Source organism: Heptranchias perlo, chromosome 20, assembly GCF_035084215.1.
Source record: "Heptranchias perlo isolate sHepPer1 chromosome 20, sHepPer1.hap1, whole genome shotgun sequence".
NCBI lineage: Eukaryota > Metazoa > Chordata > Chondrichthyes > Hexanchiformes > Hexanchidae > Heptranchias > Heptranchias perlo.
Window position 1 is genome coordinate 11,632,338 of NC_090344.1, and position 14,236 is coordinate 11,646,573.

Consider the following 14,236-nt stretch of genomic DNA (forward strand, 5'->3'; position numbering starts at 1 on the left):
TCCCTGGATCTCCTCTACCTCCCGCACCATTAACACACTGGTCCAGGCACCTACTGTCCCGGGATCTCCTCTACCTCCTGTCCCTTTAACACACTCGTCAACGGCACCTGCAGTCCCTGGATCTCCTCTACCACCAGCCCCATTAACACACTGGTCACAGGCTCCTACGGCCCCGGGATCTCCTCTACCTCCAGCACTATTAACACACTGGTCACCGGCACCTACTCTCCAGGGATCTCCTCTACCTCCCGCGCCATTAACAATTTGTTTACCGGCACCTTGTATTGTTGTTTATTTTATTACCTTTTAATTTCTCCGATATGGTATCTCATTAGTGCAATCAGTAGCCACGTGTTATTTTACAACTTGTACTTGCGTGAGATGTAAACTTTGAGAAACGCTGTCCATTGCTTGATCAATAGCCTCAGTTTATAAAGGTTTCAGTGGTTGCAGAATACGCAGTGTTTGCAGCGCCCCGGCCTGGTGGAGAGAGAATCAGACACCGTATCACACAACACTGACTCTGGTGTTGGAAAGTCTTCAGATCTTCCAGTTATTTAATGAATTTAACAATCACAATAAAGGGATATTTCACCACATTCTTCAACTGCTCTCTGAATTTAGTTTGTGTCACGGCATAAATACAAGTGTTTGTGCTGCAACTCAGGAGCTGGAGCATCAATCCTATTTCTTGTACAAAACCATGTAGATATACAGAATAATACCCTAAATAATATATCCGGTTGCATATAGAAAACACCATATACAGCGCCCATAACAGTATAAAGTTTCCTGAGATAACAAACAGTAAAATGATGGACTTCCTTCGGTTCTCCATCTCTGGGTCTCTGGGATTCTCCCCACTGCTGTTGCCTCGGAATCTCCTGCGGGCTCTGCTGGCCACTAAGATGTGCCTGACGGTTAAGGCATTGAGCAGTAGAATCAGAACAAAAGGGACCCCCGGGGTGAGGATATAATAAAGGAGTTCGATTGCTGCCCACACACGTGAATACAGAAAATTGAGTGTTACATCACAAAACCAGGGTTCATTGACAAGCATATACCGACCCGTGAACATAAAGTACCAGAAAGTATTCTTCAAACAGCTCAGCACAGTCACTGTTCCCAGAACCACAGCCGCCGTTCTCTTCGTGCAATATTTAGTTTTCAGCTTTTGGCAACAAATGGCCACAAATCGATCAAAGGTGAAAGTGACGGTGAACCAGACAGAACAGTCTGTGGCTGCGAAAAGCAGGACGGCGTGGATATTACACACGGGAATGGACCGTTTCACGAATTGAAAGTGAAACATATAAGCAATCGGAATCTGCCTGAGTATCAGGTCGGTGATAACGACCAGTAGATCCGCCATTGCCATCGCCACCAGGTAGCAAGTGACACATTTGGAGAGACCACACTTTCCCCGAGACATGATCAGAATCGTCAATAAGTTAACTGTAAGGAAGAGAAATAAACCAGGAAATTATTCATCAGGCTTGGACACCCTGTAAATATTAGTGCCTTCTCTTGACGCCCTGTAAATATTAGTACCGTCCCTGGATTCCTGTAAATATTAGTGTCATCTCTGGACCTCCTGTAAATATTGGTACCATCTATGGGTACCTGTAAATATTAGTACCGTCTCTGGATTCCTGTAAATATTAGTGTCATCTCTGGATCCCCAGTAAATATTAGTACCGTCTATGGGTACCTGTAAATATTAATACCGTCTCTGGATTCCTGTAAATATTAGTACCATTTCTCGATCCTCTGTAAATAATAGTAGCGTCTCTGGATCTCCTGTTAAAATTATCACAATCTCTGGATCCCCTGTAAATAATGGTACTGTCTCTTGATCCGCTTTAAATATTAGTACCATCTCCGGATCCCCTGTAAATATTAGTACTATATCTTGATTCCAGTCTAATTTATTATTACTGCCTCTGGATCAACTGTAAATATTAGTTCTGACTCTGCATTGCCAGTAAATATGAATATATTCTCTATATCATTCTGTAAATATTAGTACCATCTATGGGTTCCCTGTAGATATTAGCGCCGCCTCTGGTTCCCCTGTAAATATTAGCATCATCTCTGGATCCCCTGTAAATATTTGTACTATCTCTGTATCTCCTGTAAATATTCGTGCCTTCACTGGATCCCCTGTAAATATTAATACCATCTCTGGATCCCCTGTAAATACTGACACATCCCAAGGACACATTGGAACTTAAATCTCACATTCAGAAAACCTGCGTGAATATATTTCCCACTCTTGTTTCCCCTATCAATATCTCTCCCATCGCGGGTACCCCCTCTAAATTTTAAGCTAGATATAGATGCTTACCAGGAGCACCAACAGCAGCGAGTGTTGGACAGGGAATGACAAGAACAGTAATAAAGTGAAAAATGGTTCATAGAATTAATAACTGGATACAGAGACTTACCAGGAACACCAACAACAACAAGGAGAGGATAATAAATTACTTTTATCCCCATAAGCGCATAAATTATCCACCACTCTATTGATATTGAATCAAAATCGTCATGCAGATATTGAAAAACCCAGAATGGACTGGACCAATCTATTCTTCTCAGATTCCGACCCATTGTTGTAACATTCCAATCTATTGTTCTAAAATTCTGATCCATTGTTGTAACATTCCAAACTATTGTTCTAAAATTCTGATCCATTGTTGTAACATTCCAATCTATTGCTCTCAGATTCCGATTTATTCTTTCCCTCTCTGTAGAGCCGCTGATCTCTGTTAGTGCCGGAGGTGATGCTCCAACTGACACTATGGGAGAACACGTTGAAAGTAGTCGATTATTTATAGCAGAGAGAAACACTTCAGTGACACAATCAGGGTCCATGGAGACTGATATTAATTACAGTCGTTGAACAAACAGATTCAGTTAATAACTTTAAATCCAACAATGTTTATATCACAACATTTATTTAACCAAATATTACACCGATGGAAAGCCCAAAGCCCAGTATATTATTTTAATAAATGTTTGAAAGAACCGAAACTATGAGACCCGCAGTCTGACAGCACGGATGTGAAGCGAGAGCAGCTTCATTTACATATTGCAGAGTATTTCTGAGTGAAATCCTTTAGTTTCAGAGAGTTTCTAACCAATTCACAAGGGTTGGGCTCACACTGAGATGGAAACTGAACCATTTTACCAGTCAGTTTGGAGACCATCCCGTGAATATTGGTAAAATCTCTCGATACCCTGTCAATATCGGCAAGCCTATGGCCACTCTTGTAAATATTGGTACAGTCTCTGGATCTACTTGCAAAAAATGGCACTCTCTTTGGATTCCACTGTAAATATTCGCATAATCTATGGATTGCCCTGCAAATATTGCTACAGACAATGATAAATGCTCTGGATACTTCGAAAAATATTGGTCGGTGACTGCGATTCCTGACACAATCTGTGGACTGTATAGATATGTTTGCTGTCTAGTATGCCTGTAAATATTGAATCACTCCCACAGACCCCAATAAATGCTGACATAATCTGGGTACATCTTGAATGTCTACAGTCCCTGGTACCCCTGTAAATATCTACTCACTCTGACAGACCCCTATACATTCTGACAGAGTTTGGCGACTCCCTGAATGTCGACAGCCCTTAGTACCTCTTTATATATTAACTCACTCTCACAGATCCGCGTACATATGGACACAATACAGGGTCTCCCTGTATAAATAGAGCCCTTAGTACTCCTTTATATATTAATTCACACTCACAGGTCCCTGTAAATACTGATATTGTCTGGGTGCAGCTTGATAGTCTACAATCCCTGGCATCCCTGCAAATATTAAATGACTTCCACAAACTCCTTTAAATACTGACATTGTCTGGGTACATCTTGAATATCTATAATCCCTGGTGCCGCTGTAAGTATCCATTCACTCTCACAGAACCCTGTACATACTGACACAATATGGGTACTCCCTGAGTGTCTACAGTCCTTGTTAACCATTTATATGTTAACCCGCTCTCACAGATCCACGTACATACGGACACAATATAGGGGTGTGGTGGTGGTGGGGGGGGGGGTCCCTGTATACCTACAACCCTTAATACCCCTTTATATAGTAACCCACTACAACAGACTCCGGTAAATACTGACACATTCTGGGAATTCCCTGAATGTCTATCGCCCGTTGTACTCCTTTATATATTGATTCACGCTGACAGAACCCTATACATTCTGACAGATTCTGGGGACTCCCTGAATGTCTATAGCCCGTTTTACTCCTTTATATATTGATTCACGCTCAAAGAACCCTGTACATTCTGACGCATCAACAACAAAATCAACTTACATTTATATAGCCCCTTTAACGGAGTAAAACGTCACTAGGCGCTTCACAGGAGTGTTATCAAACAAAATTTGACACCGAGCCACATAAGGAGAGATTAGAACAGGTGACCAAAAGTTTGGTGAAAGAAGTAGGTTGTAAGGAACGTTTTAAAAGAGGAGAAATAGGAAGAGAGGCGGAGAGGTTTAGGGAGGGAATTCCAGAGCTTAGGGCCTAGATAGCTGAAGGCATGGCTACCAATGGTGGGGCGATTACAATCAGAGATGTGGAAGAGGCAAGAATTAGAGGAACACAGCGATCACTGAGGATTGTAGGGCTGGAAGAAGTGACAGAAATAAGGGCCAGGTCATGGAGGGATTTAAACGCAAGGATGAGAATTTTAAAATCGTGGTGTTCCAGGACCTGGAGCCAATGTAGGTCAGCGAGCACAGGAGTGAAGGTAGAACGGGATTCGGTGTGAGTTAGCATACAGGCAGCAGAGTTTTGGATGTACTCAAGTATATGGAGGGTGGAAGATTGGAGGCCCGCCAGGAGACCATTGGAATGATCAGCTCTGGAGGTAACAAAGGCATGGATGAGATTTCAGCAGCAAATCAGCTGACGCAAGGGCGGAAACGGGCGATGTTACGGAGGTGGAAGTTGGCGGCCTTGGTCCAGGAGTGAATATGTGGTCGGAAGCTCATTTCAGGGTCAAATAGGACGCCAATGTTGCGGACAGCCTGGCTCAGCCTCAGACAGTGGACAAGGAGAAGGATGGAGTCGGTTTCTAGGGAACGGAGTTTGAGGCAGGGATCAAAGACAATGGCTACAGTATTACCAATATTTAATTGGAGGAAATTTTTGCTCATCCAGTACTGGAGGTCGGACAAGCATTGTGACAAATCAAAGACAGTGAAGGGATCGTGAGAGGTGGTGGTGAGGTCGAGCTGGGTTTCATCAGCGTACATGTTGAATCTGATGTGTTTACGGATGATGTCGCTGAGGGGCAGCATGTAAACGAGAAATAGAAGGGGGCCAAGGATGGAACCTTGTTGGACTCCAGAAGTAATGGTGCTGGAGCTTGAAGAGAAGACATTGCTGGTGATTCTCTGGCTACGACTGAATAGTTAATAATGGAAGCAGGCGAGCGCAGTCCCACACAGCTGGACGACGGAGGAGAGGCGCAGAAGGAAGATGGTGTGGTTAGCGTGTCAAAGGCTGCAGACTGGTCGAGACAGATCCATTCAGCTCATAAACAGACACGAGCACTCCTACACAGAGGCTGCGAGCTCCTACACAGATCCAAACTACTCCTAAGCTTGCCAGATGACTCCAACACAGTCCCACTAAGCTGGATGACAGAGGAGAGACGTTGGAGGAGGATGGTGTGGTCAACCGTATCAAAGGTTGCAGACTGGTCGAAACAGACCCATTCAGTTCCTACACAGATACAGACTGCTCCCACACAGACTTATGGGGATCTTACAATGACCTATGGAGATCCTACATAGAGCCAGACAGCTCCGGCCCAAGCCCAGACAACTGCCACTTAGACCTAGACAACTGCCACCCAGACCCAGACAACTGCCACCCAGACCCGACAACTCATTTAGAGACCTATGGAGATCCTACACAGGCGAATGGAGATCGTACACAGAACCAGATACCTCCTCGGCAGACCATGACATCACCACCACAGACCCAGATGTGTCGTAACGAGACGCAGTCACCGCCTACTGAGATGCAGACACGTCCTATCAAGACGCAGACACCTCCTACCGACAGGCAGCCTGTTCCAACCAGACGCAGACATCTCGCACCCAGACATCTGCTAGCAAAACGCAGATAGCTCCTCCACAGAACCAGATATCTCCAACTCAGGCGCAGACACAGAGAGCTCTTATCAAGACACAGATAGCACCTACCTCGACGCAGACACCTCCCACCCAGACACAGATAGTTCCTACTCAGGCCCAGACAACTCCTAGCCAGTCCCAGACAGCTCTTACCCAGAACCTGAGATCGACTACACAAACCAATTCAGCTCCTTTCAATGGCTCATTCAGCTTGTTTGACAGGCACAGACTACTGGACAGACCCTTTCAACTCCTAGACAGGCACAGGCACTAGTACACAGACGCAACGAGCTCGTAAACAGATCCAGACTGCTCCAGCATGGACCTGTTGGGCCGAATGGTCGGAGTCTGTGCTGTGCCGTACATTCTATGTAATCCTACTCAGACCCAGGCACTCCTACAAAGACCCAGACAAACACTACACAGACCCAGTGAGCTCCTACACAGTCGCAAACAGCTCCTACCCAGTCCCAGACAGCTCATACCCAATCGCAGAAAGCTCCTACACAAACCCATCCAACTGGCACCCAGACCCAGACTACTGCCACCCAGACCCAGACAACACCCACGCAGACCCAGACAGCTCATACTCAGACCGATGAAGCTCCTACGCAGACCGATGAAACTGCTAGACATACCCAGACACCTCCTGCACAGACCCAGACAAATGACACACAGCCCCAGGCAACTGCCACACAGACCCAGGCAGTACATATGTAGAAGTATACAGCGCCAACACAGACCTACGGAGATTCTAGACAGACCCAGACTGCTCTTACAGAGACACAGACGGCTCCTACTCAGACACTGTCGGCACCTACACGGACCCAGACAGTTCTTACACAGACACAGACGGCTCCAACGCAGACCCAGACAGCTCTTACACAGACACAGACGGCTCCTACACATACCCAGACAGCTTCTATACAAACACAGACGGCTCCTACACAGAGTAAGATAGCACATACACAGACATAGACATCTCCAACACAGACCTATAGAGATCCTACACAGACCCAGACAGGTCCTAAACAGACAGACTGTTCCTACACAGACCCAAACGGCTCCTAAACAGATCCAGGCATCTCCTATCCAGAGGTAAAACAGGGAACTATAGGCCAGTTACCCTGACATCAATAGTAGAGAAAATGCTGGAATCTATTTTTAAGGTTGCAGCAACAGGGCACATACGAAATCAGAATATGATTAGGCAGAGTCAACACAGTTTTATCCAGGTGAAATCGTGTTTGACATCTATTAGAGTTTATTGAGGGTGTAACTAGCAGGTTTGAAAAGGGGCAACCAGTGAATGTAGCACATTTAGATTTTCAAAAGGCATTCGATAAGTTGCCACGTAAGAGGTTGTTGCTCAAGATTAGAGCTCATAGGATTGGGGGTCATATATTAACATGGATAGAGGATTGGTTAATGAACAGAAGACAAAGAGTAGAAACAGAAATATAGAAAATTTACAGCACGGATGGAGGCGATTCGGCCCATCGTATCCGTGCTGGCAGAAAAAGAGCCACTCAGACTAAAAGCACCTGGAATCATAGAATTATAGAAATGTTACAGCATGGAAGGAGGACATTCAGCCCATCAAGTCCGCGCCTGCTCTATGCAAGAGCAATCCAGCGAGACCTATTCATCCGCTGATAAATTCCTGAAAGTTGATAAATCAGCAGGGCCTGATAATCTGCATGCTAGAGTACGAAAAGAGGCAGGACTGTCGTATGAGAAGAGATTGGGTCGAATCGGCCTGTATTCACTCAAGTTTAGAAGAATGAGAGGGGATCTCATTGAAATGTATAAAATTCTGACAGATCGAGACAGACTGGATGTGGGGAGGATGTTTCCCCTGGCGGGGGAGGGTCCAGAACGAGGGGTCACATTCTCAGGATACAGGGTAGGAAATTTAGGACTGAGATGAGGAGAAATTTCTTCACTCAGAGGGTGGTGAACCTGTGGAATTCTCCACACAGAAGGCTGTGGAGACCAAGTCACCGAATATATTTAAGAAGGAGCTAGATAGACTTCGAGACAAAAAAGGCATCAAGGGGTATGGGGAGAGAGCGGGAATATGGTACTGAGATAGAGGATCAGCCATGATCATATTGAATGGTGGAGCAGGCTCGGAGGGCCGAATGGCCAACTCCTGCTCCTATTTTCTATGTTTCTTTATTTCTATGTTTCTAACCCCGTAGCCCTGCAATTTTTTTGCTTTCAAGTGCTGATCCAGTTCCCTTCTGAAGGCCATGATTGCATCTGCCTCCAACTCCCCCGCGGGCAGTGCATTCCAGATCCTAACCATTCGCTGTGTTAAAAAAGTTTTTCCCCATGTCACTTTCGGTTCCTTTGCCAATCAACTTTAATCTATGTCCTCTGGTCCTTGACCCTTCTGCCAATGGGAACAGTTTGTCTCTATCTGCCCTGCCTAGACCCTTCATGATTTTGAATACCTCTTTCAAATCTCCTCCCAACCATCTCTGTTCCAAGGAAAACCTCCCTAGCTTCTCCTGTCTATCCACATAACTAAAGTCCCTCATCCCTGGAATCATTCCAATAAATCTGTTCTGCACCGTCTCTAGTACACCCTTTCCTAAAGTGCGGTGCCCAGAACCGGACACAATACTCCAGTTAAGGCTGAACCAGTGTTTTATAAAGGTTTATCATCACTTCCATGATTTTGTACTCGATGCCTTTATTTATAAAGCCCAGGATCCAGTATGCTTTTTAACCACTTTCTCAACCTGCCCTGCCACCTTGAACGATTTATGCACATATACCCCCAGATCTCTTTATTCCTGTACCCCTTTTAGAGTTGTGCCCTATAGTTTATATTGCCTCTCCCTCTTCAACCTACCGAAATGTATCACTTCGCATTTTTCATTCTAAATTTCATCTGAAACGTGTCCGCCCACGCCAACAGCCTGTCTACAGCCCCTTGAGGTCTTTTATTATCCTCCTCACTGTTTACTACCCTTCCAAGCTTTGTCATCTTTAAGTCATCCAAGTCATCCAAGTCCTAGTCATTAACATATATCAAGAGATGCAGTGGTCCCAGCACCGACTCCCGGGGAACATCACTGTACACCTCCCTCCAGTCCAAAAAATAACCTTTCACCACTACTTTCTGTTTCCTGTCCCTTTGACAATTCTGCATCCATGTTGCTGCTGCCCCCTTTATTTCATTGGCCGCAATCTTGATGTTAAGTCCCGCACGCGGCAATTTATCAAACGCCATTTGAAAGTCCAAATACACCACATCAACTGCATTGCCATCACCGACCATCTCTGTTACCTCATCAACAAACTCGATCAGGTTAGTTGAGCACTTGGTCCGTAGCCTTATAGGTTACGGCACGTCAGGCGCATATCCGGGTAATTATTAAATGTGATGATGTTATGTGCCTCTATCACCCTTTCAGGTACTGAGATCCAAACCACCACCACCCTCTGGACGGAAAAGAAAATCCTCAGCTCCCCTGTAATCCTTCTTCCAAACATTTAATCTATGTCCCCTGTTTATTGACCTCTTTGCTAAGGGAAATAGGTCCTTCCTATCCACTCTATCTCGGCCGCTTATCATGAATACACCTCAATGGACTCTCCCCTCAGCCTCCTCTGTTCCAAAGAAAACAACCCCAGCCTCTCTATTCTTTCATTATAGCTAAAATTCTCCAGTCCTGGCAAGACCCTCGTAAATTTCCGCCGTACCCTCTCTGGTGCAATTACATCCTTCCTGTAATGTGGTGACCAGAAATGTACGCTGTCCTCAAGCTGTGGCCTAACTTATGTTCTATGCTGTTCTAGCATAATTTCCCTGCTCTAAAATTCTATGCTTCGGCTAATAAACGAAAGGAAATAACGGACGAACGGGTCATTTTCAGGCTGACTGATTCTAACTCTTGGGGTGCCGCAGGGTTCTGTGCTTGGGCCTCAGCTATTTACAATCTGTATTAATGACTTATTCGAAGGGACCGAGCGTAATGTATCCAAATTTGCTGACGATGCAAAGCTAGGTGGGAACGCAAGCTGTGAGGAGGAGACAAAGAGTCTGCAAAGGTTAAGTTAGTGGGAAAGAAGGTGGCAGATGGAGTGTAATGTGGGGAAATGTCAGGTTATTCACTTTGGGTGGAAGAATAGAACCACAGAATACCTGTAAAATTGTCAGAAACTATTAAATGTTAGTGTTCATAGAGATTTGGGTGTCCTGGTTCACGAAACACTGAAAGTTAACATACAGGTAGAGCAAGCAATTAGGAAGGCAAATGTTATGTTGACTTCTATTGCAAGGGGTTTGGAGTCAAAGAGTAAGGAAGTCTTGTTACAATTATAAAGGGCCCTCGTGAGACTGAAGTACTGTGTACAGTTTTGCTCTCCTTATCTAAGGAAGAATACACTTGCCCGAGGGACGGTACAACGAAGGCTCACGAGATTAATTCCTGGGATGAGAGAGTTGTCCTGTGAGGAGAGATTGAGTAGAATGGGCTGTACTCTGTGGAATTTAGATGACTGAGAGGTGATCTCATTGAAACACATAAGATTCCAGCAGGGATTGACAGGGTAGATGCTGAGAGGATGATTCCCATGGCCTGGAGAGCCTAGATCTAGAGGGCATTGTTTCAGGATAAGGGGTCAAACATTAAGGACTGAGAGGAGTATGAATTTCTTCACTCAGAGGGTTGTGACTCTTTGGGATTCTCTACCCCAGAGGGCTGTGGATGCTGAGCCGTTGAGTATATTCAAGGCTGAGATCGATAGATCTATGGACTCGAGGGGAATCAAGGTATATGGGGATCGGGCTGTTAAGTAGAGTTGAGGTTGAAGATCAGCCATGATCTTGGTGAATGGCAATGCAGGGCAGGCTCGAGGGACCGTATCGCCTACTCCTGCTCCTATTTCTTGTGTTCTTATGAATGTGGAATAGGACTGGGCTGGAGAGGAGGTGATGCTGAGCTCATTGAACCGAGAGTGTGGAATAGGACTGGGCTGGAGAAGAGTGAATGGTCAGCTCATTGAACCGAGAGTGTGGAATAGGACTGGGCTGGAGAGGAGGTGATGTTCAGCTCATTAAACGGAGAGTGTGGAATAGGACTGGGCTCGAGAGGAGGGGATGGTCAGCTCATTGAACCGAGAGTGTGGTATAGGACTGCGCTGGAGAGGAGGGGATGGTCAGCTCATTGAACCGAGAGTGTGGAATAGGACTGCGCTGGAGAGGAGGGGATGGTCAGCTCATTGAACCGAGAGTGTGGAATAGGACTGGGCAGGAGAGGAGGGGATGGTCAGCTCATTGAACCGGGAGTTTGGCATAGGACTGGGCTGAAGAGGAGGTGATGGTCAGCTCATTGAACCGAGAGTTTGGAATAGGACTGCGCTGGAGAGGAGGGGATGGTCAGCTCATTGAACCGAGAGTTTGGAATAGGACTGTGCTGGAGAGGAGGTGATGGTCAGCTCATTGAACCGAGAGTGTGGAATAGGGCTGGGCTGGAGAGGAGGTGATGTTCAGCTCATTAAACGGAGAGTGTGGAATAGGACTGGGCTCGAGAGGAGGGCATGGCAGATCATTGAACCAGAGTTTGGAATAGGACTGGGCTGGAGAGGAGGGGATGGTCAGCTCATTGAACCGAGAGTATGGAACAGGATTGGGCTGGAGAGGAGGAGATGGTCAGCTCATTGAACCGAGAGTTTGGAATAGGACTGGGCTGGAGAGGAGGAGATGGTCAGCTCATTGAACCGAGAGCATGGAACAGGATTGGGCTGGAGAGGAGGAGATGGTCAGCTCATTGAACCGAGAGTTTGGAATAGGACTGGGCTGGAGAGGAGGAGATGGTCAGCTCAATGAACCGAGAGTTTGGAATTGGACTGGGCTGGAGAGGAGGGGATGGTCAGCTCATTGAACCGGGAGTTTGGCATAGGACTGGGCTGAAGAGGAGGTGATGGTCAGCTCATTGAACCGAGAGTTTGGAATAGGACTGCGCTGGAGAGGAGGGGATGGTCAGCTCATTGAACCGAGAGTTTGGAATAGGACTGCGCTGGAGAGGAGGGGATGGTCAGCTCATTGAACCGACAGTGTGGAATAGGACTGCGCTGGAGAGGAGGGGATGGTCAGCTCATTGAACCGAGAGTGTGGAATAGGACTGGGCAGGAGAGGAGGGGATGGTCAGCTCATTGAACCGGGAGTGTGGCATAGGACTGGGCTGAAGAGGAGGTGATGGTCAGCTCATTGAACCGAGAGTTTGGAATAGGACTGGGCAGGAGAGGAGGGGATGGTCAGCTCATTGAACCGGGAGTGTGGCATAGGACTGGGCTGAAGAGGAGGTGATGGTCAGCTCATTGAACCGAGAGTTTGGAATAGGACTGCGCTGGAGAGGAGGGGATGGTCAGCTCATTGAACCGAGAGTTTGGAATAGGAATGTGCTGGAGAGGAGGTGATGGTCAGCTCATTAAACCGAGAGTGTGGAATAGGGCTGGGCTGGAGAGGAGGGGATCGTCAATTCATTGAACCGAGAGTCTGGAATAGGATTGGGCTGGATAGGTAGGGAATGGTCAACTCATTAAACCGAGAGTGTGGAATGGGATTAAGCTGGAGATGAGGGGATGGTCAGCTCATTAAACCGTGAGTGTGTAATACGACTGGGCTGGAGAGGAGCGGATGGTCAGCTCATTGAACCCTGAGTGTGGACTTGGACTGGGCTGGAGATGAGGTGATGCTCAGCTCATTGAACCGTGAGTGTGGTATAGGATTGGGCTGGAGACAAGGGATCGGTCAGCTCATTGAACCGGGAGTGTGGAATAGGACTGGGCTGGAGAGGAGGGGATGGTCAGCTCATTGAACCGAGAGTGTGGAATACGACAGGTCACCTCCCGCATCCTGCAGATGGCCGATCAGCTGGAGAAGTTCAAGAGCCGCATTTGTAAGACAACGCAGAAGGTATGTAAGGCCATGCAGATCAATCTGGACAATGTGGCAGTCCAGGTGATTCCTGCAGCAGCAAGGGATCTGGTGGAGATTCTAATGGCGTCCGTTACTTCAGGAGTGACAACCATTACCGCATCCAAGAATCACTGTTTGATGCCCTTCATAGCATCATATGTCAGGGCTCTCACAGCTTCATTTCAACAATTTGTTCTGTCTCACGCTGAACTTCAGCCCAACCGAACCCATTCCCAGCACTAATGACCTGCAATGAGTGGTTGGAGATTTCACTGTTTCTGATGACGTGGATAATGAGGTTGTGTCATTCCAGTGTGTGGTTCTGCACTGAACCCAGTAGGCATTGCATGTACAAGTGAGATGAGAGCAGAAACAGGTCCTGCAAGTATATTAACATCCCATTAGTCCAAGCCGCATTGCTGCTGCTGTGTTCGACCTGGCACAGAATGGCTGGAGGGAAGATAGTTTGCGGCTACATTGATAACAGGGATAACATTGAAATGTTATGTTCCTTATACCCAAGTTGACCGAGGCACCCACACATTGTATTGATACAGGGACAAAGTGTTTGACTATTCGAGATGTGGAATGTGAATTTACACTTTGGGCTGCTTGACAGATGGTCAGTGAGTTCAACCTGGAGTGAACGTGCTGAGCGCCCCGGATCAGGTCGGAGGCTGGTGGGAACACTTTGTGGATTATTAGGGATCCAATATAACTTCGACAGGGCGGAATTACAGGCTGCAGCGCATCGGCCGCCCATTTTACATTCCGTGACTTCAATGGAATGGAGAATTGAGTGGGATGTATAATAGACGGCTCATCCACTACCGACTGTGTTGTGTCCTGGTCGAAGTTGAATTTTACTCCCATTATTTCTGAGTTGCTTTCACCAGGATTTTCAGTCATTCCACGTTTAGAATCTGCTTCTTTCGTAACTACAGGACTGACACAACTGGCCGAGTAGCGGGGTGGGGAAATCCCGGGCCCAAGGACGGGTTTCTTCTATTCCAGTCGGTTTAAATTAGTTGGCAGAAAATAAAGCGCTTCGGCCATGTTGCTGAAAGATGGGCCCTCGCCGAGAGTGCGCTCATCGCTGGGAGCGCCCGTCCGTGGAATCA

At 46.6% G+C, this 14,236-nt stretch overlaps 1 protein-coding gene across 1 annotated transcript; it reads right to left on the reverse strand.

Annotated features, from left to right (window-relative positions):
* Positions 1 to 553: 553 nt before the first annotated feature.
* Positions 554 to 2,499, reverse strand: LOC137335916 (probable G-protein coupled receptor 139). The gene is made up of 2 exons (XM_068001432.1): positions 2,448 to 2,499; positions 554 to 1,455 (listed from the first exon to the last, which is right to left on the reverse strand). Exons 1-2 carry the CDS (start codon positions 2,497 to 2,499, stop codon positions 554 to 556), a joined length of 954 nt encoding a protein of 317 aa, XP_067857533.1.
* Between the last annotated feature and the right edge of the window lie 11,737 nt (positions 2,500 to 14,236).